Raw genomic sequence first — 26252 nt, forward strand, 5'->3', positions numbered from 1 at the left:
TGTGTGCGGACAAGCTTCGCTGAAATCGATGCTGGTCAGACGGACCGAGTCACCCCTCTCCCCTGACAAGCTCCGAACAAGCCGCGAGGCGAAGCGCGAGCTGGATGCATCTGTCTGACAAACGGCTGAACAGCGACAGCGGCGCGAGGGGCGTGTCTCGCGGACCTGAGAATGGAGCTCTGAGCGTGGGTTTCGTGTTTGCTTTGCAGGAACTGACCTGAGCCGCGGTAGGTTGTGACTCATGCATTCGACACAAAAAAAAAAGAGGAAAAAGAAAACAAAACAGAAAGAAGTTGAATTGAAATTGTATCAGTTTGCTTATTGTTTGTATCTTCTCCAACCAATTTAATGCTAATGGTGGTGAAATATTTACATATTTGTTTTTGTGACATTTAATGTTTCAACACATATACGTTTTCAGTGTTCTACGTTAAACAAAAATATGTTTTAAATTTTTACTGAAAAATAAATTAAATAATGAATTATCTTCCCCAGAGGAAGTTATTTGTCGCCATCTGCTGGTCAAGCAGTAGTGATACCATGTGGCTTACATACACCAAAAATTCAGGAATGAGAAATTGTGTTTATGTCTATATAATTTAGACTAGCGGTTCTCAAAGTGGGCGGTACCGCACCCCAGGGGGCGTTCAGAGGACGGCAGGGGGCGCTGGCGGAAATTTTTACAAAAGGGGGGCGCTGTGATTCCTTTGGGGGGTGATTGGTCGAAGGTAAACTTTACACCTTATATGCACAACAATACCAGTTTAGACTTTGAGCAACTTGCTAAAACTGTATTGTGTAACATTAAAACATGCTTGGCTGCAACGGTATCGATGGCAGCTCTTCTTCTATTCAGTGTTTGTAGCTACTTGGCGCAGCTCCACTCCTGCTACTGGTAGCTTCACCACGCTAACACAGCTCACCAACAGTTCAGCGTTACACCAGCTGATGACGTTGCTGTGATTCACWTGGCTTTAGTCTGATTTTAAAATATTTTATGTTTTATTGAGGATTTTTGTACATATGTTTTGGCAGTGCTGTGATCATGTTAAGCAGCAACTTATATTAAAAAGTGTTTTATTTCCGTCTGGATGCCGCCCAACTGCACAGTGGCGCAGTTGGTAGAGCTGTTGCCTTGCAGCAAGAAGGTTCTAGGTTCAATTCCCAGCCTTTCTGCATGGAGTTTGCATGTTCTTCCTGTGCATGTGTAGGTTTTCTCCAGGTACTCCGGTTTCCTCCCACAGTCCAAAAAAAAACAAAAAAACATGATTGTCAGGTTAATTGATCTGTCTAAATTGCCCCTAGGTGTGAGTATGTGTGTGCATGGTTGTTTGTCCTGTGTGTCTCTGTGTTGCCCTGCGACAGACTGACGACCTGTCCAGGGTGACCCCACCTCTCACCCGGAACGTCAGCTGGAGATGGGCACCAGCACCCCTCCCGACCCCACTGAGGGACAAGGGTGTAAGAAAATGGATGGATGATTGGCTGCTGTTAGGCCAATTTTAAGTTGAATATCCATTGCATTTTTTGTAGACATCTGTGAAAATAATTTCTATTCCTATGGCTTTTTTGTTCTCTGGGAAATTATTTTTGATGATAAATACAGAAACAAGCATAAAAATCTAAACATTTACAATAGTGATAGTAATGTTAATAATAAAATAATAGTCAGTGCAAAGTAGCCTACAAATTCTTTATTGGGGGGCAGTGAGGGACCTCGATAAAGGATAGGGGGGCACTGGCCCAAAAAAGGTTGAGAAATACTGATTTAGACAGCAATTCATTATACAACTGTTCTTTTCTTTACTGGATGACCTGGATTCTTTAAATATTTAAGTCATCATTTTGCCAGTGCAGACTGAATTTGGTTTTTGGCCTTTGTTTTGCATTTGAAGTGATTTTTCTTTACAATCAAGCACACATAATGAAAAAATGCTTAATACTGACAGGAGCATGTTTTGTAAAACAAAGAAGAAAAAAGCTGTTTTGTTTTTGACAATCCTRAAGCTACAAAAATCTAAATAAATCCAACTGATAATATACAATTCTGGTGTTAAGAGGGTTTAGATGTGCTATGTCATCATGACAATATAAAACAATATTCCAATAAACCAAGAAAATGTTTTACATTCATATAAATCAAATAAAAAAAAGTGTATTTCTTTAAAAATATATCTTTATTACAAAATGTTAAACCAATAATGGTATTTTACAAAATGTAATCCAACAAAAATCTTTACTTCCTTGAACAAAGAAGAAACAGTAATAATTATTAGGTATACTAGGTACATAATAATTATAATAAAGATAAGTGAGCTGAAAATGTGAAATTTAGCCTACTTGATAAATTGTCTCTCAAAGATTTCTGAATTTTCTTCACATTATAATTAAAAATCTAAATGTTTTTTTTATTATTTTAATCTTAATTTATTTTAATATCTAGACCAAACAAAATGTAGCATATAATTTTCTAGTAAACAGAAAATATTTTCTTTTCTTTTTTTTTTTTTTCCAGACAAAAAATTCTGAAAATGATTTCCTCCTCTTTCTCTGATACCACTCAGAACTGCACAATAGATTGAATCACAGTCTCAGAGAAATGCTTGGATGCAATAATTGGTAAAATTYTCAAGTCAAAAGTAGTCTCAGGTCACAAGAAGATGATTTATTATTTTTTAAATTAAGTATTAAAGTACAGATTTGTTCTGGGCACGTTCCACTTGGAGAAGACCCAGTGGAAGACGGGACACRCTGGAGGGTCTATGTTTCTCGGCTGACCTGGGAATGCCTTGGGAAGTCTGGGCCTCCCTACTTAGGCCGCTATCTCCGTGACCAACTCCCGGATGGATGTATGGCTGATAAAGTCGTTGGACCTTTGTGATTTACTGTAAAATCAAAATGAAAGTCAAACACGGTGTTGATTAAAAGACAAACTTTTAATGTTTTATCTGGCATTTTCCATCGTAATATTTTATTACGATGGAAGTTCATCCTAAAAAAATTGCCACAGAATATGCTGGAGAGGAAACCGCTAATGTGGAAAAATGGGCTTTGGTCAGAAGAAAACGGAACATAACCTTTTGGCCTGGGTAAAGAACAATGTGGAAGTTGTTTGTAAATGAAAGTCCATTTTCAACAAAAACAATGGCCAAAAATATGCATAGAGGTATAATGGCATGGTTTAGATTAAAGTATGTTCATAGGTGTAGAATGGCCAGTGTCCTCAGTCTGAGGTTTGTTTATTTCGCCCAGTCTTTATGTGTGCAAAGCTAGTAGGAATATGCCACCCAAAAGCTTGCAGCTGGGATGAAAACTGTTTTGACTCAGAGGGGATGAACACAAATGCCTCTTTACATTATTTAACAAGAAGTAATTTTATATAAGTAATTCTTTTGATTTGTGAAAATGCATGATTATCATATTTGTTGCAGTTTAATATCTTATATTTACTATTAGTTATATTGTGGATTAAGCCAAATTTTGAAAATAATTATTTGTTAAGGGTGAAACCAAGACAATAAATGATTATATTTACTGCATTTATCCAACATCAGATACTACTTAACAGCCTGGGGGTACAGAATGAACATTATGTTCTTCAGGCAATCTACGCCATAGACATCTACAGTATCACGTTATTCCAGTTCTTACCTGTTCAARATGAGCATGCAACATTTTACATAGGGGTGTGGCCGCYAGGGGACGCTGTTTCACCCACGCTAAAAGAAGTCATATGTGACGCAACCAAACGGGGGGAAGGCCTTGTGTACAAGTCTTCGCTCCCATTCATGTAGAGTGCTGAGCTTTAGCAGCCATCGCAGAGAGACCAGACGTTCCACATCTTCGTTAAAGCAGAGAGCCTCGTCCTCCCAGAGAGAAAGAAAGCGTAGGTGAGGTCTTTATCTTGTCTTTAGGAAGGCCGCGTGTCTTATGTTGGGGGTTTCTTGCATTTTCTCTTTTGTCGTAGTCGAGGTCCAGGCGGTTGCTGCAGGGCTTTGAAAAAGGAGAAGCAATAGCTTGGATAAGTGAGAGGAAGCCATGTGAAAAAAAAAACCCATTTCCTCACTCAACCTCACAGTCGGCATAAACGTCAGTGTGTTGTATTTCCTTGTTGGGGTTGAATTGGGTTAAAGGTTGTTGCTAAAAGTCTGTTTGCGTCGTCATGACCCGAGGGCTTGGGAGCTTGTTTAGGCTGCAGACTCGACAAGACAAAGTTTGCGCTTTTTAGTTGCTGAAATGCACAATTCAGTGCTACGCCCACTGTGACAGCCGGCTTTATATTTTATCTTTGAAATGCCTCCGTTAAAAGAAAAAAAAATCACATTAGGAAAATGGCTCGACTGTTATTTTATTGTATTTTCTTTTAGGATTCATTCAATAACCTGTATGTAAATAATTGCTGCTGTTGCTCAGAGCATGAATGTAGGCAAAAGTCCAAGTAGAGGTCATTCACTGGACAAATCACTTGTCATGTTCTTTACAGCACATAATTTATCCTGTTATTAAGTAATGTTATAATGCGACAATTATGGACAATTTTCTGCGCATCTAATTATGGCAGTGTTACAACTTTTAGAAGGTATGCATGTGTTAAAATGTCACCTGCCTGTTGAAGGTCAGTAATACCTCTCTGGTCACTGTGTCCTCAAGGTGCGAGCATGATCAGATTTCAAACAAAACTCATTGCTTGCCAACTTAAGGGATTTGTTTTAATATGGAAATTGAGATACAAATGACCCTATTTTAAGTTAGCCACTTGGGTGGCGTAGGTGATACTACTGGACACGTTACCTATGTATTTTATGGTGTAATTGTTATTAAAAATGTTCCAGCCGGTATTAGGTGTTTTAGCAGGTGGATGCTGACGTTTCTAGTAGCATAATTCAAATCGCCTCCACRCAGCGTCTGGAAACAGGAGGGTGAACCACATATTTTATCAGCGTTTGCCTTTGTTTTCGTATGTGCTTTTTCAAAAAAAAACAAAAAAAAACGTAATCTGTTTTTTAAACCATAAAGCCAACAGTGCACCTCTGATTGCTGCATCGTCATCACAAATGACCGGGTTTGCTGGTTTACGAGGCGTTTTGCTCACTGTTGCCAGTTTTCTCCCTGTTTCTAAGCGGCGCAGCGCTGCGACCTTTCCCCTAGTTTCTGCAGCACAGGGTGGATCATGTGATGCTTCAGAGAGTGGCTGGGGGAAGGGACTGGCTGCTCAAACACTGCTGCTCTGTGGATGCTGCTCTGCTCTTTCCGACCACTGCTAGCGTAGAAACGACGCGTCCTGATTTCAGAGTGCACAAATCAAACCGCGAAATAGCAGCTTTGCAGGGACGTGCAGATGTATAGATTACTCTCTTCAAGCATGGCTGAAACAGGGGAAATATAACTAAATATATACATCTGCACCTCTGCCGGGACGTGCAGATGTATAGATTCCTCTCTTCAAACATGGATGAAACAGGGGAAATATAACTAAAGCTCTAGATTCTGAAATGTGTTTCTTGCCATAGAAGTCGACAAACTTGTAGTATTTAATAGTTTTGAGGCTCTGACCATTTGATATCTGGTCTTCTGTGAGGTCTGACCAATTTTATTTCCCAAGGCTATAACACATATAGAGGAAAAAAGGTGGCAGAATACAAACGAGTATTCCCCTGTTGTATATCAAAAATCATGTCTGCATCTATCTGATGTAAATCAGACTAAAAGAGCCAATGCTGTTGGTCTATCTATGCATTCATAGACTGATAGTGTAGTGCAACGTATTGATGATGCACTAAGTTTACTAAGTTTAAGTCCACAATAATTATAAGATATCCTTCAATACAGCAAATTTTTCTGGCTGTGATCAGTGATTGGCAGGTCAAATAGTGAAACAATGAATACCTAATAATAATTTGTTTGGTCTGTGAGAGGAAGCCAGAAGAACTCATGCATGTGGAGAACTGCTGCCAACTGTCCCATCATGCAACATGTCTGGATAGTTTTAGTTTATGTATATTCAGAACTTGCGATCAATCTAAATCAGTGCAGATGTTGTCTTCAAAAAAAGCAAACACAATATTTAAAGCACAAGTATTAGTTAGCAGTGTGATTATAGTTTTCTCGTGTAAATTAATCTTTGAGTTTTAAGATTCCTTTAGTATCTTATTCAGTCTTTTTTTTTGCAGACAATCCAATGTGATAGAATTGGAGGCATTGGGTAATTCCCACTGTTATCACATAATGTGGACTAGTGACTTTAAAGAACTGTGGCAGAAGCTGATCAATATGAGACATTGTTCTCTTCTTTTTTTTTCTGGGCTATTTCCAGCTTCGTGCAGATATCCACATATTGAGACTGAATGTGTGCTATGATGAAACAGTTCAGGAAATCACCTAACCMTGTTTAGCTCTGATCTTCACACTGTATAATTATTCCACCTACATAATTATTAAACAGAAATGCTGCAGGAAAAGGACTGGGACTGGATATTATTATTAAAATGTCAGATAAATCACATTTAAAATGGCTAAATTCCTCAGTCACAATATGAGTTACAATAAAGAAGCAATATATTCACATCCTTAAGTGATTACATATAAAGATGTTTTTATTCAATCATAAAAAAATTTTTGTAACTTGAAATGACATGGGCATCAACCGAAAGATAAAACAATGTACAAAGAACAATCCATTTTTTTTTATCTAAAGCAACAAATTGCATGTAAAAAAATTTACACCCTTCTCAATAATTAATACAAAATCTATTTTGCTATCAGAGCAACCAAACATTTTATTATTGTCCACTTTTTTGTAAGTTTCAATGGTATTTTGACAATTTATCTTTGCAGAGTTCAATTTCTTTCTTCACAGATTCTCCATCGGCTTCCAGTCAGGAATGCTACTTCCAGTCAGATAAAAAAATCTGACTGGAAAATATTTACATTTTGTCAAATTAAAATGTTAATTTTAACCTGTTAGGGGTATAAATAAGTTTGTGCCTAATTGTAAATGGCAACGTGGGAAACCATTGCAATTTGCAATACAACAAAAAAACTCAGTTGAGTTTCTAAGTAACTCAACTTAGAAACAGTTGTTACTGCAGAACTGAGTAGTACTGCAGAAAGAGTAGTACTCTTTCTGCAGTACTACTCTTTCTGCAGGTCTGCAGAAAGAGTAGTACTCTTTCTGCAGTACTACGCAGAAAGAGTGACTACTCTTACCATGCAGCCAGAGCTACAATGATCAATGCGATGTAAAATTGAACATTACAATGGCTTGGATCTAATTCCAACTGAGACAATACATTTAGAAATGGCTAATACCATTTCTAAATGTATTGGCAAAACATCTTAATGTATTTTAAAACCTCTGCTACTGTAAATAAAAGTTAATTGCATTTCACTCTTGTAATTTGCTTTCCGAGTAGTTCTTTGCCGTTTTGAAACTAGGCAAACTCAAGCTGCTGAATGATGATGCAGATTGTGACATATTTGTTTTGTTTGTTCTTTCAGTGACTTTACTTTTGAGCAGCCACCATGGCAGAAGCGCATCAGGCGGTGGCCTTTCAGTTCACTGTCGGCCCTGATGGTATCGACCTACATCTGTGCCACGAGGCCCTACGCCAGGTCTACCTCTCTGGCCTCCACTCCTGGAAGAAAAGGTTCGTTCGCTTCAAGGTAAGAGTCGCTGGATGTGCTGAAGGGCAATGTCCAGATGGTTATTTTCAAAGAAAACACAGTATTGATAAAGTAATTTCTTCATCTGGTTGATGTGTCCTGAACTCTTTTTGCACTGCAGAGCCTGGCTTCAAAGTCAGGCCGAGCGTTTTTGCATTAGCACTTCATGCCCTGTCCCGCTCCACTCTCGAGCCTGCCACACAGGTCTGGTTTGGAGTCAGCTGTTGATTGGTGCATTTCGCTGCTGGGCTGGACAAGAGTGGAGTCTTTTTCCAGATCTCTGGGTCAGAGGAGCGCTAGACTTTCTCGATGTCTGTATTTTTAACTTGCGGCACCAAAAAAATTCCCATCATAATCTATTTTTACTTGTAAGTTTTTAAACGATAATGATGACATGTTCAATTGCATTTTATTTTATTTCGGTTGAAATAATATTCAAAAAGCTGAACGGAGGATTCACATCATGTCATCACACATCAAACGGATAAATATATGTAACTTTTTTTGGCAGTGAGAAAAAAAAAACATGCTGATGTATGTCCAATGACTGCATACAGACAATAAAATTAAATGATTGCAAAAAATTCTGAGGTAAATGTTTCCCACAGCTTTCTCGCTGACAAGAGCGTACAGAAAAGCTGGACTCGACAACCAAGAACAAAAGTATTCCTTAATCTCAGGGGGCAATCGCTTTGGCAGCTTTAGCAGAAATTTGACTGACGTGATTGTCCCTGGTCACCTTCGAAGCGACACTCTGCTCAATGCAAAACAACCAGGGCTGGAGTACAATAGGGCCGGGCTAAAAGGGGGCAGGATGGGCCCTGCAGTGCAAAAAGACCTCTTCTCCAGTTTCTGGGTTTCTTTGCCTTAGTTTACAGGCAACAGAAACTTTCAACGCAGCTGTGCACAGCACTACTCTGCCGTACTGTAAATCTGTTTACTGTGGTGTTACTGTAAACTGTTACACCAGAAGGTCACCCCTGTCTGACAAGAACTGCAAACTGTGACAGTAACCTTCCCGAGTGTTTTTTGTGTCCTAACCTTTGGCCTAGTGGTTTGTTTACACACAGTCACACTGAATCATTCAAACCCCCCCAGACTTGCCAACTTTTTTTTTTTTTAAATAGGCAATTAGTGTCTTTATCATCACGTGTGTTACAACATTTTACAGATTGTTATCACAGCTTCTGAGTTTATGTTTCATTTTTCCAGAATGGGGTAATGACTGGTGTGTACCCGGGCAGCCCGGCTGGGTTCATGGTAGTTGTCGTGTCATACATGTCCTACAACAGATACAAACAACTGGATCCTTCTATGGGATTGATTGCCAGACTTGGCCAACACATACCCATCAGGTGAGCGTGGGGTTGTTCTGAATGAATAAACACAAACGGTAACAACACCAATAAAACAACATTCCGCTGAAGACTGGCCAGGAACTGTCAGGGATATAATTTTATCCACAACGCTTCCTTATTAGTTTTCTTCCACGCCTTTTGTTTGATAACGATGTTAATCCTTGTTTAGGGAACATGTTGTGCTCTCTTGAATCCCGTAGTACACCGTTTATCAACACAGATGAGTGCTCTCCTCATTCAGGTTTTATTCTATAACATACAGCCAACTTGGGGTGCCAGAAATCCTTTGTAGTTTGGTTTTGTTGCATAATCTAAGAATATGTGGTGGTGAAAGTCCTGTGTTTTTTATTTTTTTAATAACGACTACACTGCGTTTATGATTTAATGAGTTGTGTTGAGTGTCTGCATGTGCACATGTCGGTTTGAATAATGCAACTGTTATCACTCATAATGCAAGCTGTCTTTGTTGACTTTAGACTACTAGGCCTTGTCCCACAGCTGCTGTGTGGCTCTTATTCTCCTGTGTTAATTGAATGCTGCACAATACACTAGACTGGGATTTTTCTAAAAGTTCAATTCTCCAATTATCTTCAACACAATATTATCAGTCATATATATTTTTATCACATTTTACTTTCTAGTGAGCCATGTCTTTATAACATTAAGATGTGCCACTGAAAGCTTTTTGTTCTTTTCTTCTCCTCTACCTGCAGCCGATACATGTCCACAAATAGCCAGAGGATAGTTGGAGGGGTTCTGGTGGGCACGGGCCTCTGGGTCACCATCATAATGATCATGAGGAGTGTCCTGAAAACCCTGCTGTCATGGCACGGCTGGATGGAGTCGCGCCACGGCTCTCTGCCGTTTGGTACTCGTTTGTGGCTGGTGAGATGTTGACCTTACAAGGATTAGCTTAAAAAAAATATGTGAACGATATGTCTATAATAAAAGTTACATTCGGCACTTTTTCTTGTTCTGTTGTTTCATTAGGCTTATTTGTTTTGTATAATTTGATGTAAATGCTTTATATGCTTGCTTTTTATAAAGGTTGGGGGAAAGTATGCAATTTAATTTGAGTATTTTCCAGGTTTGGATGAATATGGGAAAAAATAAAAGTACTAAAACATTTCTATTTCCAGAATTCATTTTGTATAAAATCTCCATCTATTCCTCCTTCTGAAACATTCATTCTGTGGTTTTACACATTGCATTTTTTAAAAGTCTGACCAGTGTACAAATGTGGCATAAGTTCGTAGCAGACACTTGTGCTTGTATTATAAAAATATCTTGGAAAATTTAAGCTTAGGAAAGTAAGGAGTTGGGAAATATCAGAGGGTTAGAAATCTTATTGTTGGTCATTTAAATCCTGTTTGGTCTTATCAAAATTACAAACTAACTTGTCGTTTTTTAGCCCTTTTTAGCTTAAGCCTTTTAGTACATATTTACATTTTGTATTCTGTTCTGCAAAGTACAAATAAAACAGAACTCTAACTTTGTCCTTATCTGTTCTGTGTTCAGATATTGGTGAAGGTGTTCTCTGGCAGAAAGCCATTGCTCTACAGTTTCCAGAACTCACTGCCTCGGCTACCTCTTCCTTCTGTCCAGGACACATGCAGAAGGGTAATCTCCCATTCCACTTCCTTTTGAGTTTGTACTTAGATTGTGCCTATTTATAATTTATAGTGCTTTTAGATTTGAAAGGGAGATTATATTTGTGTTTTTGAGGAGGGACACTAAAGTAGTTTAAAATGTTGAAAATCCTGCACGAGAACTTGTTTTCTGAGCGACAACAAAAAGAGCTTTCCAGTTTTTCTGGTATTTTTAACCACTCTCTTTCTCAAAATAGCTAAGTCCTTTGTATCTCCCCGTGGGACTCTTTCTGTTGACAGTACCTGGAGTCGGTGCGCCCACTGATGGATGACGAGCAGTTTGAAAGGATGAAGGCCTTGTCAAAAGACTTTGAGAAGAATCTGGGACCCAGGGTGCAGTGGTACCTCAAACTCAAGTCCTGGTGGGCATCCAACTATGTAAGCCAGAAGGAATTTTTTCTGCTTTATGCTTTTTTTGCTATAGTTTCACACACTGTCCTTATTACTGAATAAGCTACTTAATTAAAAGCAGGTTGTCTGATAATGTTACACTATTGCTTTTTATCCTTTCTGCATTTCTGGCACAGGTCAGTGACTGGTGGGAAGAGTATATTTACCTGAGAGGCCGTGGACCCATCATGGTCAACAGCAACTATTATGCCATGGTGAGTCACCTGTCTTCAGGCTTCAAGTTTTCCTTTTTTTTTCTTTTTAATAGTTTGTTAAATTATTTTGTGTGTGTCTCTTCCTTATTTTCAGAACTTGTTAACTGTCGGAGTTTTAACATTTTGAAACAAATCTCACATTTCTCATCGGCTTGCCATGGTCTAACAGTGAGGCATAAATTATCATGCATTGGCCCCAAGAAAGCTTCACTGTTATAATACACTTTAATTTCTTGATGAGATGTCAAATATCCAGCACCACTTATGTCAGGTATTGATGGCTACGAAAAAAAAATCTTGTTAAGGATGCGCAACTTGCTTTTTCACTCTGGAAGAAGAACTGTTCACATGCATCATTAAAAGCTCAAATTTATTTTGACATTTATGCCCGTCATGTGTGCATGTAAACTTCTGGCCAAACTCGGTCATTACAGCGATTACAAAGAACACCATGCTGCCCTTACCTTTTTTGTAAACGTAACCTACTGAAATGCAGCTGCTGATTGATTCATTAATAGGTTCATCTTTTTTGCAGGACTTTTTGTACGTGTTCCCCACGTTCAGGCAGGCTGCCCGGGCCGGTAATGCTGTTCATGCCATCATGCTCTACAGGAGAAAACTGGACAGAGCTCAGATCACACCRGTGAGTACAGAGCAATTTGGTCTTTTGCCTCAATCAATTACTTTACTAAGTTGTACTTTATCTATTTGAATCAAGCTGTAAATGAATAATTAATACCATTATATAGGAATCTGTTTGACCACACCTTATTTTCTAAATGTTTAACTTTCTTTGTTAGAGGTTAATGAATAATGCATTTTATCTCAGTTGGTTTGTCCTTCAAGTTCACATAAAGAACTTATTTTTCACAACCTTTTTCTTTTTGCTCTTTTAGGTAAGCCTGTAATCCACAATCCTACTAATTCTGTTCATATTAGGCATGGGCTGGTTTTAAATCCTTAAAGTGTGAAAACTTGTAAAAATACCAAAACTTTTACGCGGAAAATCAAAAACATAATGCGACAGCTTTCTTTAAAAACAAAAAAACAATAACAATTTACACAGCTTTAAAATGAATAAAACTTTCAGATTATTCTGAGAATAATAATGCAGTGGCCAATTTCTGTTTTTTCATAATTCTCATTTAAATAATCACTTCTCTAGCCTTTATCATTCAGCTTCAAAGTCTTTCATCAAAGACTAGAAAATGAGATTTTTCTGTATTTGTCCTGCTGTTTAGATTTAGTTCAGATCTCTGATCAAATGATTAGTTAATGTCTGTGAAATGTATAATTTTAACTAAATTTTACTGTATATTTTTAACTTTTTACAGTTTGGATTGTAATTATTTTGTGTTGTACGTTTTATGAAATGGCAATAATGTAACCGGCTGGTTAATTGACCCTGTTTTAAACTATTTATCCGTCATGCTGTTAGTTTGCCAATAGTAGTTTCAAAATACTGTCACCTTATTAAAAATAAGTTTTAGTTTTCAAAATACAACTGTTCATTGATTTTACAAAAAATGTTCAAACTGACCATTTTTTTCCTTTTTCGTTAGTAAGGGAACAGGGTAGAAGCCTTCTTTCAACCAGCTGACTAGCAGTGCGCAGCAGCAGTTGGAGGCAGGGAGTTTGGTCCTACTCTCAGCTTAAAAAAGCAGGAGGAAAAAGAACAACAATCCAGAAATTCCTTTAGCATTTCATAAACAGACTTTAAAATGTATAAACAGAATGACAGAAGATTTTAAAAGTTTTGAAACTGTCACTTTTTAAAACCTGGATATACCTCAATGCGTGTAACTAGCCCATACCTGATGCATATTAACCCAGCTGACTGTCTCCTACTCCAGTGTTTTTCAACCACTGTGCAGCGGCACACTAGTGTGCCGTGAGTGATCGTCAGGTGTGCCGTTTAAATGATCCAATTTTACCTACGATACCATATTTTCTGGACTACAAGCCGCTACTTTTTTCCTAAGCTTTGAACCATGCGAATTGTAGCCCGGTTCGGCTTTTCTGTGGATTTTTCTTCAACCACCAGGGGACTCTTTAGCAGGAAGTGAATCATTCAAAGTCAAAATTGTAAATCAAAGAAGAACGCGTTAATTTTCATTTAGAACAAGCACTGCTAGCAGCAGGGACGACAGAGAAATGTTTTCAAACTCATATGATGCAGATTTTAAGTTGTGAGAGCTTTCAATCTGGCACTACAGGAGGGAAATAGAGCTGCTGCACGTAAACTTGGCGTGAACGAATCAATGGTTCGGCTTTGGAGGCGGAGGGCTGCATCCTATATCCAGCAGATTTATTAGGACGCAGGCCTCTGCTGCCCATTGCTGGGTCCTTATGGAAAACCGAGAGCAGCAGAGATTCCAGCGGCTTATAGTATGGTGCACTCTATAGTCCGGAAAATACGGTAATTGGTCTTGAAAGATTTTTTTGAAAATGAATTGATTATCTGCAAATAATGCCATCTTCGAGTGTCTCTGCTGTAGTAGAGACTAGCGGCTTAATCATGTAATTCTCTTACCACTAGATGGCAGTAGGTACAAAGCATTTTACATTAAAACAAGAGAATTAGTGATGCATAAATGTTACAGGTAGCGGTGAGAGCATTGTATCTAGTAAGTCTGTGACGGCAGTGATGGAAAAGACAGTGAAGCTCAGCAGTAGTTGGAAAGAGCATGAGTCCATTTCCCACAAAATGTCTGTGTGAAGTGAGCTTCTCAAGCCTGGCTACTATAAAAACTAAAAATAGAGACTGAGAGCTGTTGAGGAAGAGCTTTGTCTTTCTTCAATTTCTGTCAGGAAATCAGATCTGTTTTCATCCGACCATGCACAAGTTTCACACTAGGTGGGTAAAATATACAGATATTTTGTACATGCAACTCTTCATATTATAACAATGAATATGAAGTGAAATCTTTCCCAAATATAATTGCTTCTTTCAGAATAAGAATTATTTTCTGTATTCTGGCTAAAAGAATGCTTGTGGATTAGTTTGTAGAACACTTTGAAGTTTTCTACAACTTCTTTAAATTTAACACCACAGTGTTGTGGCTGTTCAGGTGTATTTTTGAAGTGGATATGTTAAGTGCAATTTGAAATAAGAAATGTAAAACATGATAAAAATAATTTTTTGTGTTTATTTGATTTCTATTCAAGACACTTTGATAAGAATGACTATATATGTAATATAGGTGGCTACAGAGTATTTTTGTTTACATTTTTGGTTGGTGGTGTGCCTCGTGATTTTTCAAAATTAAAACAATGTACATTCGCTCAAAAAAGGTTGAAAAACACTGTCCTACTCTAACCTTTAAAACCTCTGAGCTTTTTTTGCTTCTCCTACTGGAAACACATAGTAGTAATAGTCGGCAACGCTTTGTTGTTTCCAGTTGCTAACACTTACCCACCGTCATTTGTTTAATCTTTTTTTGATTATGATCTTTTCAGCATGCCTGTTGGTAGAATTTTCATTCTTACCACAAAGTCAAAATGAATAGTTTGTTCTAAAATCAATTGTTTGAATTTACATACAGACTCAAATGCATGAGCTTGCTGTGTTACACGCTCACGTTTGGTTGTTTCTGTTCTACTGTTTTGTTCTTTCGTTTTGATGGACGCTGCGTTAGATATACTTGCTGGCCAACAAGGTGCCTCTGTGTTCTGCTCAGTGGGAGCGAATGTTTAACACCTCCCGCATCCCTGGTGTGGAGACAGGTAAGAGGAGGGCACAGCCGCCTTGCCCTCAGACCCGCAGCCATGTTGACCCTACAGTCCTCGGAAACAGTGACTCCATCACTCATTCCCATCAGCACAACCCTGAAACAGTCTCATAGATCTCACAGTACTATTTCAATTAGTATTTAATTGTCTAAAGTCTACTTGATTGCAAATAAAACCTTCTTGTTGCATCAGGGTTTTGTTGGTGGCACTGAGATGGCAGCCAACTGGTTTCTGGTCCCTGCCTCTTTTCCTCTGAGGTTCTTCCTAAATCCATTTTAATTCCTTATCCACTACATCCACAATCTCCTCCATCTAGTCGTGTGTCCGCTGCTTCGTCTCTGGGGTTTTTTAGTGATTTACTTTTATCATCTCTGTGTTTTGTTTTGTTTTTCACTCTCCCCTTTTGCTTTTCAGCTCATGCTCCTACAAACTATTCCCATGTGCTCAGCCCAATTCGAGCGTTTGTTCAACACGACTCGTGTCCCAGGTGTAGAGACAGGTAGAGTCTTTTAGCAGTGTCACCTCCTCCACTCTTCTCCTGCTGTCCTTCTCAACGGGACATTTCTGTGTTTTGAATTAGAAATAATCAAACTTCCATGAATTAATAATGCATACGTGCATAGAATTCCGCATTTTAATTTGCATGAGACTCGAAACCAGTTTCTCCGTTTTGAAAAAAAAATCGTCGAATTCAATCCGGTCCCAGTCAAACCTAGACAGACGGGAAAGAATAGGTTGCTCCCAGAAACGGCTGCCGAGGCCCTAGTGATCAAAGTTAGCCAACTTTCTGCAGAGTCAAATCTGATTTAGTCTTCAGATTAGCTCAACAGCAGCATGGAGTGGACTTTGACGGCCAACTATTTGCATTCAAAGCTTATATCACTGACTGCAATGCAAATTGTTAGACTTCACTCTACTTATGTGTTCAACTTAATACATACCAGAAATGTCTGAATCACATGATGTTTCTGATGTCATGCTGCCCCATTTCAGAAGATTTATGTGAATAAGAAAAATCAGGACTACAGCCAAAGTGTTCAAGCTTATCTTAAAGATTAGTTAGGGTATAAGTAGATATTTCAATATTTATGTAAACAAACAAACAAACAAGGAAACATTCATCAATGTTACTGTACATTGCATGATATCCTAATACCGTGCCACCATACTTGGGTTGTTTTCTTGTGGTTTCCTCCTGGGTTTAAATACCATCTGTCTATATTCTTGCCTGCTACCTGAGCAATGCTTGTTTGAACACTTGGTATCACCAGAAAATCATTAGTGAACTCAAAATTCAAAAGTAATTCTCTAGACATGTTTGTTTAGTTGTGCCCTGTGCTGCTCAAACAAGCATTGCTGTAGTTCAATGTATTCCTGCCCAGTCCAGTCCTTTCCCTAAATGGCTTTCTCATTTCATTTCACTTCCTTCACACCCCTTTTCCAAGTTTCTTTAGTTTTGTAATTAGATGTTTGTTAGCCATGAACTGCACTTCTCCTGTAAATTTCACACATTAAATGTTTTTCATTAAAATTAAACTGTACATGTCACATTGTTTTATTCATCAGTGTTGAATGGGTTACTAACACAATTAGTGTGTTTTTTTTTTGGTTTTTTTTTTTAGAAATGGAACAATGTGACATTCATTGTCTGTCCCTCAGTGTCTTTAAAAACCCCCAAAAAGACTAAAATTCAAACATTATTAACTTTAAAATGTAGTGACTGCAAACAATAATGATAAGAATTAACTTAAAAAATACAGTTTGACTGTCAGCAAAACGCATCTTTTCTCCAAACATGGTTCCAATTGTGTTTGCATCTCTACGTCTCTTCTTTTCCCCTCCCGTGGGTACCTATCAGATACTCTCCAGCACATGAACGAGAGCAAACACATTGCTGTGTACCACAAGGGCCGTTTCTTCAAGGTGTGGATGTTTTACGACGGACGGCTGCTGTTGCCACGGGAGATCGAGCAGCAGATGCAGAGGATCTTGGCAGACGAGTCTGAGCCGATGCCAGGAGAGGAGAAACTGGCTGCACTTACTGCAGGAGAAAGGTAGGTGGAGCCAGAGATGAAGAGACTGCAGTTGGGGAAGCATCCACAGCAATGTCTATTGACAACAATAGCTACGAAAAGGGCATTCATAGATTTCAGTTTGGAGCATAAGGGTATTTTGCTGGATCATAAAGTTTTCAGGTTATTCATTTTAACATTCACTTTAAAATGTCTTAAGTGCATCAAATGTTTCTGTTCTGGATTCTAGATTTAAGGTAACTATGAACATTTGTTCATAATATTTTTCTTCAGTTAACAGTTTTTGATTTTTTTTGTTCTCAGCAATATATTGGCTGCCTTTCTTCATTCTGGTTTATTGTAGTTCCTACTGAGTAATTCAGATGTTATGCTACAATGAAGGAAAGCTACAATGCCGCATAATTCAGAGCAGCAACCGGCGCTGTCCAGAAGGAATTGCCAATTCACCTCTGAAACTGGATTGTTGTAGATTGTTCAGGTCATGAATGATCCAACAAAAGAAAGGGGGGCAAAGGGTAGCACTACTTTCTACAAAAATGAAACGGACGCAGAGAAACTTTGTGGTTTTATTCTTGTGCATAACCTTACAAGTCGACTTTACAATGCGTTTCTGCGATGATAGCCAGTTTTGTTTGTGTTTTCCTGATTCAGTGAAGACATCCTTGTTAGTTTGTTTATTTTATGACTAAAATGCTTGTGACAGGCATGTTTTATAATGACTTACTTTTTTTGTTTGGTGTGTAATATAAAATGTGAATCTGTGCTGCAATACGAAATTGCCAGAAAATACAAAGTGATAAGATTGTTCATCTGATAACATGGGAGCAAACATATTTTACGAAATGCAGAACAGACACTTTTTTTTCACCACACCTGGCCATGAGAAACATACATAATTTATTTTTTGTTAATAAATGCAAAACCTTTTTTCCAGTCTTCATGCTCTCTGTATTTGCTACAATATCAACATTTTCTTTTTTTCTGCTCTTTTATTTCTTTAGGACCCCATGGGCAAAGGCCCGAGAGCAATTCTTCAAAAGTGGTAAAAACAAGCAGTCCCTGGATGCCATCGAGAAGGCGGCCTTCTTTGTAAGCCTTGATGACACCGAGCAGCGATATGATGCAGACAACCAAGTCCAGTCTCTGGACTGTTACGCCAAGTCCCTGCTCCATGGAAAGTGCTACGACAGGTGAAGCATAACAAATAAAGATATTTTTTTTGTATCATGAGCCATATTAAAAATGCTTAGTAGTGAGTTTTGGATGTTGATTGGTTATATTTTTCCTTTCAGGTGGTTTGATAAGTCCTTCAATCTGATTGTCTACAAGAACGGCACCATGGGACTAAACGCAGAGCACTCCTGGGCTGATGCTCCAATCGTTGGTCATCTGTGGGAGGTTCGACAGATACTTTCTATGTTTTTATCATTTTCCTTCTTTTAACCTTTTTTACATTATAAACTCAAACCTCTATCTATATTGTTGCTAAGCTAATGGTATGTTTGATGGAAAATTAACTCTTCCTTGCCCAGAGTTGATGAATGGAGTTTAACAGATATACACCACACTTCTAGCTTTTTATTTGCCGAAGGTTATGAAAACACTATTTTGGTCTATTGCATAAAATCCCAAAACATTACATTGAATTTTGTGATAAAATGTAAAAATATTCACATGCTAGGAGCATTTTTCAAAGCACTACAACAAGAAAATGCATTCAGTAACTATTGATCATTAATACACAAAAAATACATGAATGTGGAAAAAAAAAAATACAAAAAAGCATAACGCAGTCTTTACATCTTTTCTTTTAAACCAGCACGTACTGTCCATGGATCCTAAGCTGGGCTATACTGAGGATGGTCACTGCCAAGGGAACCCTCACCCAAACCTTCCTGGTCCCCAGAGGCTACAATGGGACATGTCCAAAGAGGTAACTTTGGATACTTTACTTCTGAGTATGTTTTATTTACGTTCATATTGGCTCATATTTTCCAAACAAAACATCCGACTTTTTCCGATCTCTTAGTGTCAGGAGACCATTGAGAGCTCACTGAGGGTAGCCAGGGCTCTGGCAGACGACGTGGACTGCCACATAATCCCCTTCAATGACTTCGGAAAGGGTCTGATTAAGAAGTGCCGCACCAGTCCAGACGCCTTCATCCAGATTGCCTTGCAGCTGGCCCATTTCAGAGTAAGTCCCAGTTGTATTTTCAGTTTCACTTAAATGTACCAATTTACTGTACCAAAACACAAAACTCACCAGGGTTTGAGCCAGTGTGTTTGGCAATTGATGCAATTTCAAATTGTCAGCATTAGAGGACGGTAACAATCAGGCCAAGACCCAAAGCAATTGTTAAACCGTTGTATGTTATTTGGATGTGCACCTCATGTCTAAAAGAAAACAACTTCTTAATGTTGTGGTTCAGTTATAGTGTTGAAATTGACACTAGATAATGTTCTTTCTCAACAGAACAAAGGGAAGTTCTGCCTGACATACGAAGCTTCCATGACACGACTCTTCCGTGAGGGTCGAACAGAAACCGTGCGTTCCTGCACCATGGAGACCTGCGACTTTGTCCGTTCCATGGTCAGACAGGAGACGGTGAGTTTTACTGAACCCCTTGAACTTTTTCTGCAGCGCTACAGCGGGAGAATTGTTGCAATAAGTAAATCGTCATCTCATTGTGGTTTTCTTCTGAACTCCTGACTCTGCAGAGAGAAGAGCGCCTCAGGTTGCTTAAAGTGGCAGCAGAGAAACACCAAGACATGTACCGCTTGGCAATGACGGGGCAGGGCATCGACCGGCACCTTTTCTGTCTCTATGTGGTTTCTAAATACCTTGGAGAGGAATCGCCCTTCCTCAAGGAGGTCTGAGATATGTTTCAATATTTTTCCTGCACCTTACTTGTAAAAAAAAAAAAAAAGTTGTTTTTCTTTACACTGGAGAACAACGTGTGTTTTTGCTGAACATGGGAATAAGTTGAATAACTTCATGTGCAGGTCTTGTCTGAGCCATGGAGGCTGTCCACCAGTCAGACCCCTCTACAGCAGGTTGAGTTGTTTGACCTGGCCAGACATCCAGAGCTGGTGTCCTCTGGAGGCGGATTCGGTCCAGTAAGTCACAATTTCCATCTGTCTGGAAAGTCATATTTAAAGTTTGAGGGAATGGTGGACTGTTAATATCTAATTAGGCAAAATGATGTGCTTTACAGTATCTTTAAAAAGTTTCCATTCCCCTCAAAGGGGACATATCATGCAAAATCCTTTAACCATTAAATGCATTTTTCTGTGTACTTGGAGTGTCTAGGTGTGCAAAAAATAAAAATTTATTTTCTCCCAGTGCTGCAAGATATCTCCATATTCCTTTTGGGTCATATTTCTCCACCTGTTCATTTTTCTCTATTCCCTATCACGTTTCCTTGTCTATTATGTCATTTACTGTGGAACTGCTAAACAAATTCATGGATTGCTGGCTAATTAGTTTTGTGAATCTGCCGTTTTATTTTTCCTTTGCAGTGATTTAGTAGTCGAAGTTCAGCTGTGTTGTAGTTGCAAGTTGACAAGTCAAAATGCTTGGTTTGGTTGAGTGGGGCGCATTGGAATGCTCTGCAACCTGAAGGGGTCAGTCGACTGGGTGTCCATGCTTGTTATGTGGACTATTGCGAGTTTTGAGAAGGGCCACTTGTGACTTTCTCTGGATTTCTTCTCACATGTGGCAACTAATAGATGGATCTCTGTAGTTTCTACATAGTTTCCATTGCTCTCCTTGCCTCAGTTTAAGTGAATGGCCATATCTTGGTAGGCTTGGAGCCCTACCATGCACTTTTACATTTCTAATTATCGACAGAAAAAGAAAGAGTTAGGTGCCGTTTGCATCCTTTGCCAGGTAGAATCTCGCAATGCAATTTGAGATAAAATATCAGATTTTATTTTCATTAGGTGGCTGATGATGGGTATGGTGTCTCCTACATCATCCTCGGTGAGGAGCTCATCAACTTCCACATCTCCAGCAAATACTCAAGTCCAGAAACTGTGAGTTTCCTAGTTTTAAGGCATATCTTGTGCTCTTCTTTCAGGTATTTTGTCTTTCTAAAACCACTTTCTCTCTCTCTCTTTCTGATGTTTCAGGATTCACGTCGTTTCGGTGACAACATCAGACAGTCCATGCTGGACATACTAGGTCTCTTCCAGCTAGAGAACAAGGCGTCCATCTGATGATTTTCCCCAATTTTTTTTTTTCTTTCTGGTTTTCTGATTTATCAAATCTTCCTGTAGATTGTACAGAATCACTTCGTGGAATTGGGATTTCTATGTTAATTAATGTTACATAAATAAGGAAGGCATTAAAATGCGTCACTGTCAATATGTTGTGAAGAGATTTGCGTGTACAGATTGGTTTAGGGCGAGTCTCCAGCACAGGTGGTGTGCAGATCAAAGTATTTATTTGCGAAACTAAACTTTAGCGGTGCCTTAGTGACCCACTAATGTAAAAGCAAAAAGGGGCAGAAAAGGGAGGAGAACATTCTAGTCTGGGAACAAATCTGTGCTGTAACACTGAATAACATTTTGGTTGAAGTTTTGTTCAGCAGCATCATTCAATTTCAAACGGTGTTTTAAGTTGCAAGATTACGCAATACTTTTATTAGTTTCCACCCTGTGCATGTGGGGATCACTTGCTTCCTTCTGTTGCAGCTCTTGACTCACCATTACTGACATGGCAAACATGATGTTAAATATCAGCTTGTTTCTAGGTTACACAGTGTCCACCTATTTCACTTGGGCTAGCATATTAGATGAAAGTAGGTTCTCTTGGTGGTAAAATTGTATATCTGTAATCACAAGAATCGTAGATGGGAAGCTCTGATATGTAACTATGATATGATATGTGTCAGTGTGATTCTGAACAAAACGCCAGACAGGAAACGGGCGCCACTGTCTAATCTCCATGGCCTTTCTGTACAGTCTGTTTGGTTTTAGCTGCTATGATTTTTACGAGGTTGCCATGAAAGCAGCTCTGACGTTTGCGTTTCATTTTCATACTCAGGTTTTGCTAAGCTACCCTGTTATCGTAAGGTGCTCTTGGCGGCGCTCGTTCTGGTTTCTGCGGATGACGACCCTGTTAAGTTTGTGGTTGTTATAAAAGTAAAGTTTGCTTTGAGAGTGAGAACTGGAGTGACATAAGAGGAGAGGAAACTTGACACAATGTGCTTAACTGTAACTTTTTATTCAGATTATTTAAGAAAATAATCTTTGAGATGATTTGTGAACTTTTATGGACGACGTGTTGGTTGGTGGTAGTTGAATGGCTGTTGTTGCCTCGTCGTCTGAACCGTAGCAGCTCGTTGGTCTCCAGGACTGTAGGAAAACTGAAGTTTCTCTCGAAAAAACTCTCAAAAACGTTAGGTTAAAGTTGGGGATTTTATTTATATGTTGTCAATCCATTATGGGTTTTTAATTTGTTTTTGTTTCATTTAAACCTTCCTAATTCACACAAACATGCATATTTACCAACTGAACGTAGTGATTGATGAGCACTAAGTTGAAGCTTGTTTTGATCTATGAAGAGGAGTCTTTTTTTTTTTTTGAACATGACATTTTTGTTATACTTTGCCAGTATGTCGTAGTTGTTTGACTTTTTATCTCGGTAGATCTCATGTTTACACTGCTGCATGTTATTTGAAGATGAAGCTGTACATGTTTGCCTTTTAATTTAAAGTTGTGTAAAAAGACAAGCAGCTGATATACCAAACAAAGTTTTAACAATAAAGTGAATGTCAGATAGCTGTATTGGTCTCATTTAGACTCTTATTTCCAGTGTTATTAACCTCATTTTTAAATGGACTTTGTACTGAAAACCAATAGTTGACATTTAGTACAGCTATTGTTATTAAAAACTTTGGTTTAATCACTTAATTGACTTTAGGATGAATTTTATTTGATTACTTTATTTCTATTCTGTTCTTTGTATTGTGTAGGTAAGTGGCCTATAAATGATACCCACTAATTGGTCACTCTCACCAACTTTGGTTCCCCAGAGAACATTATTAATTAAGTACCATTTGGGGAATGTAGCAAACTGGCCAGATGCTCTTTGCATCTCAAAATAAGTTGTTTTGGTTGACTTAATTGGTCTCTGTAGAGTTAGAATGATTAGTCAGTGTTTTACTCACAGTAGACAGAGTTCAGAAAAACCTTCAGTTGGAGGAACAGATTAGTTCTCGCCTGAAAGTCGAGTTGGACTCGTCAGAGTGGGATCGCAAACATTTTTTATGATATTGAAACAATTTGACTTAAATAAAATCTTAATTCAAAATATTTGGGGGGCTTGTATAGAACAGCCAACAGATTAGACGGTTAATTAAGACCATGCTTCTCAAATAATGTTCCAAATGTGAACCAAGTAATATTTCAGACTTGTTCAGTTTTGCTCAGAGTAAACATTTAAGGGGAAAAAGTTTCAGTAGTAATGATTTTGCAACATGTGACTGCACTGTCTTTGCAATTTTTTTTTTTTCCTTGCAAAAAGGTGTTTTGGATTGACGATTGCTGCAAACAGACCAAAGAGACTAAGTGTGTAAAGGAGGGAACTCGGATATTTTACTGCAGTGAGTAGTGACGTCAGTAGGGCACTAGAGGGAGCTATAGCTTCCCTCTTGATAAGTTGGCATCTTCATAGTGCCTCAAGAAAATATTTGAGTGGTCTGTGTGGTCCCTGGCAAAAACACAAAAATTAAAATGTGTTAAATTCGAGTTGTATTTGTCCAACTGGTAGCGATAATTCCTCTGTTTATGTGAGATACAAACTAAAGTTGCAATGTTTTTAACCACTGACAGACGATTTCTATGGATGCTGGGTGGCTCAGTTGGTAGAGCACCCTCCCAATCTGCATTCAGTGGTCAATGTGGTTTTCCAGGGTTGGATTCTTCGCTATTTCCTGACACTTACTTACTGTTCAATAAAGGCCACCAGTGCCATAATATAACTGTATGAAAATGTGATCTTTCCATTCTCTTTAATCTCTATTTAAAGGGAAACTGGCTGGGGGCATTACACTGACAAGTGGACAGGTGGCTTGGCTCATGTGGTTGTCGCCCAGGAGCCAGTTCTGGCTTTAGGGGTATTAATTTATTTGTCTGAGCTCTAACAATATGTATTCAGATTTAATTTATAGAAAAACGCTTTTTACAAGTGAAAATTGAGCAGAAAGAAACTGATCACATGTGAGATTTTCTGTTTCACTTCCAACATACCTTGACAATGGCACCTCCTTCCTCTTACTGTCACCCCTCCCTCAGCTTCCGATGTGAGGCTGACATTTCCACCATGCATGCCTAAGGTCTTCCCAGGAGCTAACTGTGGGAATACACAAGGTCAAATCAGGAATAAATGGTTACAACTCGTATCTATCTTAGCTTGTCGTGCTTTGTGATTTCAACAAGATCTCGAAGTGTGCATGTTTCAAGCACATTAAGAAGTAACTTAGGAAAAAGTGGGAAATGGCGTTTTGAGAATAAAAATTCAAGACATGCGTAAACGAACCCACAAAAAATTGATGGCTGATTCTGCACAAGCTTTTAAACCAAATCGTACAGTCTAATTGGCAAACTGGAAAAGCCATTTGTTCGTGAGCAGACGCTGAAACCCAAAACCTTGACTTGCACTTTCTAAAAGTAGACTTTGGAGAGATCCACGGTCTCTGCTTGTCACCGGTTTAATTCATGTGCCTCCTGCTCCACAACACACTCAAAGAAAAGTGTGGAGCCAGTGTGGCCCTATCTTGTTTTATGAGCTTTTCATGCATGCACCCGACGACTTTATTCCATTTTGTCACTCATAGTTGTTAACAGAGGAGAACAGCATTGTTCAAATTGTTGCTACTGTATGTAGTTTATATGTGCCATTCTCGATTTGTTTCTTTGGCAGGACAGCTTGTTTTTCTCGGTCCGATGGAGAGGTTACGTAATTCTCTCTGATGCTCAAAACTAATTGGGTTGAATGTTAAATGTTTGTTCAGTGAATATCCAGAAAGTCTGTGTTCTGCAGCCAGCAGTCTAAGGGTGGGCGCCTTGAACCGCAGCTTTTCTCAAGAGAAATCGACTATTGTGGTGGGAATTAACTTTCGATTTTTCTTAAGCTCTAGACAGCAGAATCGGTAATGAACACATTTCTTTTTATTTCCACGAATGGCTCCAAAGAAAACTAAAGTTATGACGATTTATAGAAAGGAACTGCAAAATGAATGAAAATGAGAGTAACAAGATTAAAGTTTTGTCCCTTTTGAAATAAGTTCGCTCAAGTCTCTCGCTCTGAGACTCTGTCGCCTCACAAACCACATTGCCACACCAGCACATCAGGAGAACCTTATCCGACTGAGAACTGCACCAATTTTAAGAAGAGTCAAATTAATCTGTGTGATGAAGTAAAGGGTGTAAGCGGAGAGGGGGAGCTCGGTGGCTGGCGTGGAGGAACCCTGCAAGTCTGCCACCAGCTGCACCTGTCTAAAAAGCAGGGACTCACTAGGGCCTCAAGATGGAGCTCGGCCAAGCGGCTGTGGGAGAGAGGAAGGTAAAGAGGAGAAGCTGAGAGACGGCACGGCTGAATATAAACCCACTGAGGATCTCTCCCACAGCCTCCACCAAACTTATAAATAACCTCCAGTAGATTCGAGTGGAATTAAGAGTGGAAATCTGCCTCCTGTGGAGTGCTGAACTGAAAAGAGACATCAGATTCAGTACCTTGCTGCTGCTCCCCCTCTGTCTTATAGACACATAGACTTGGCTAATGAAACAAATAATTTTTTTTCTGACATGTTCTCAGGTTCTCATAGTAGTTGACTGATTGTAGTTACACGTAAAACATGACATTCATGTCTCTTCTGACAAAAAAATTATGACACTTATTATAGTTTGAAAATTGTAGTCATTGCCAGATACTTTTCCATTGTACACCTGTGCAGTTGCAACCAGAGCTGTTGCTTGTCACGTGGACGCTTAATCAGAAACAGGAATGACCAAAAACAAAGTATTTTTCAGTGCATGCTTCCACTGCCATGTTCCGACTTGGGGAGAGAGTATTTGGGGGTAATGTGTAGTTTTACACACATTGTATTTTGCAAAAAGTTGGCCAACTTTATGGCCAACATTGCCAGTCTGTAACATTGCCTGTATTGCTTACGGCTAATTGCAATTAGCAATAGCAATAGATTGAGC

At 38.8% G+C, this 26252-nt stretch overlaps 1 protein-coding gene across 4 annotated transcripts; it reads left to right on the forward strand.

The window, feature by feature from the left end:
- Positions 1-137: 137 nt before the first annotated feature.
- On the forward strand, positions 138-22829 carry cpt1ab (carnitine palmitoyltransferase 1Ab (liver)). 4 transcript variants are annotated; one of them, XM_008411548.2, is made up of 19 exons: positions 138-227; positions 7498-7662; positions 8875-9017; positions 9734-9905; positions 10539-10640; positions 10910-11047; positions 11197-11274; positions 11810-11917; positions 14913-15000; positions 16865-17060; positions 18041-18229; positions 18332-18437; positions 18859-18972; positions 19069-19233; positions 19513-19644; positions 19758-19910; positions 20043-20156; positions 20982-21074; positions 21171-22829. In XM_008411548.2, the coding sequence occupies exons 2-19, from the start codon at positions 7522-7524 to the stop codon at positions 21255-21257; spliced, it is 2319 nt and encodes a 772-aa protein (XP_008409770.1). In that variant the 5' UTR covers positions 138-227; positions 7498-7521; the 3' UTR covers positions 21258-22829. The 4 variants fall into 4 exon arrangements, with proteins under 4 accessions (XP_008409770.1, XP_008409771.1, XP_008409769.1 ...); XM_008411549.2 differs by lacking the exon at positions 138-227 and adding an exon at positions 3752-3886; XM_008411547.2 differs by lacking the exon at positions 138-227 and adding an exon at positions 3753-3890.
- Positions 22830-26252: the final 3423 nt, after the last annotated feature.

This window comes from Poecilia reticulata, linkage group LG6 (genome assembly GCF_000633615.1).
Source record: "Poecilia reticulata strain Guanapo linkage group LG6, Guppy_female_1.0+MT, whole genome shotgun sequence".
Taxonomy (NCBI): domain Eukaryota; kingdom Metazoa; phylum Chordata; class Actinopteri; order Cyprinodontiformes; family Poeciliidae; genus Poecilia; species Poecilia reticulata.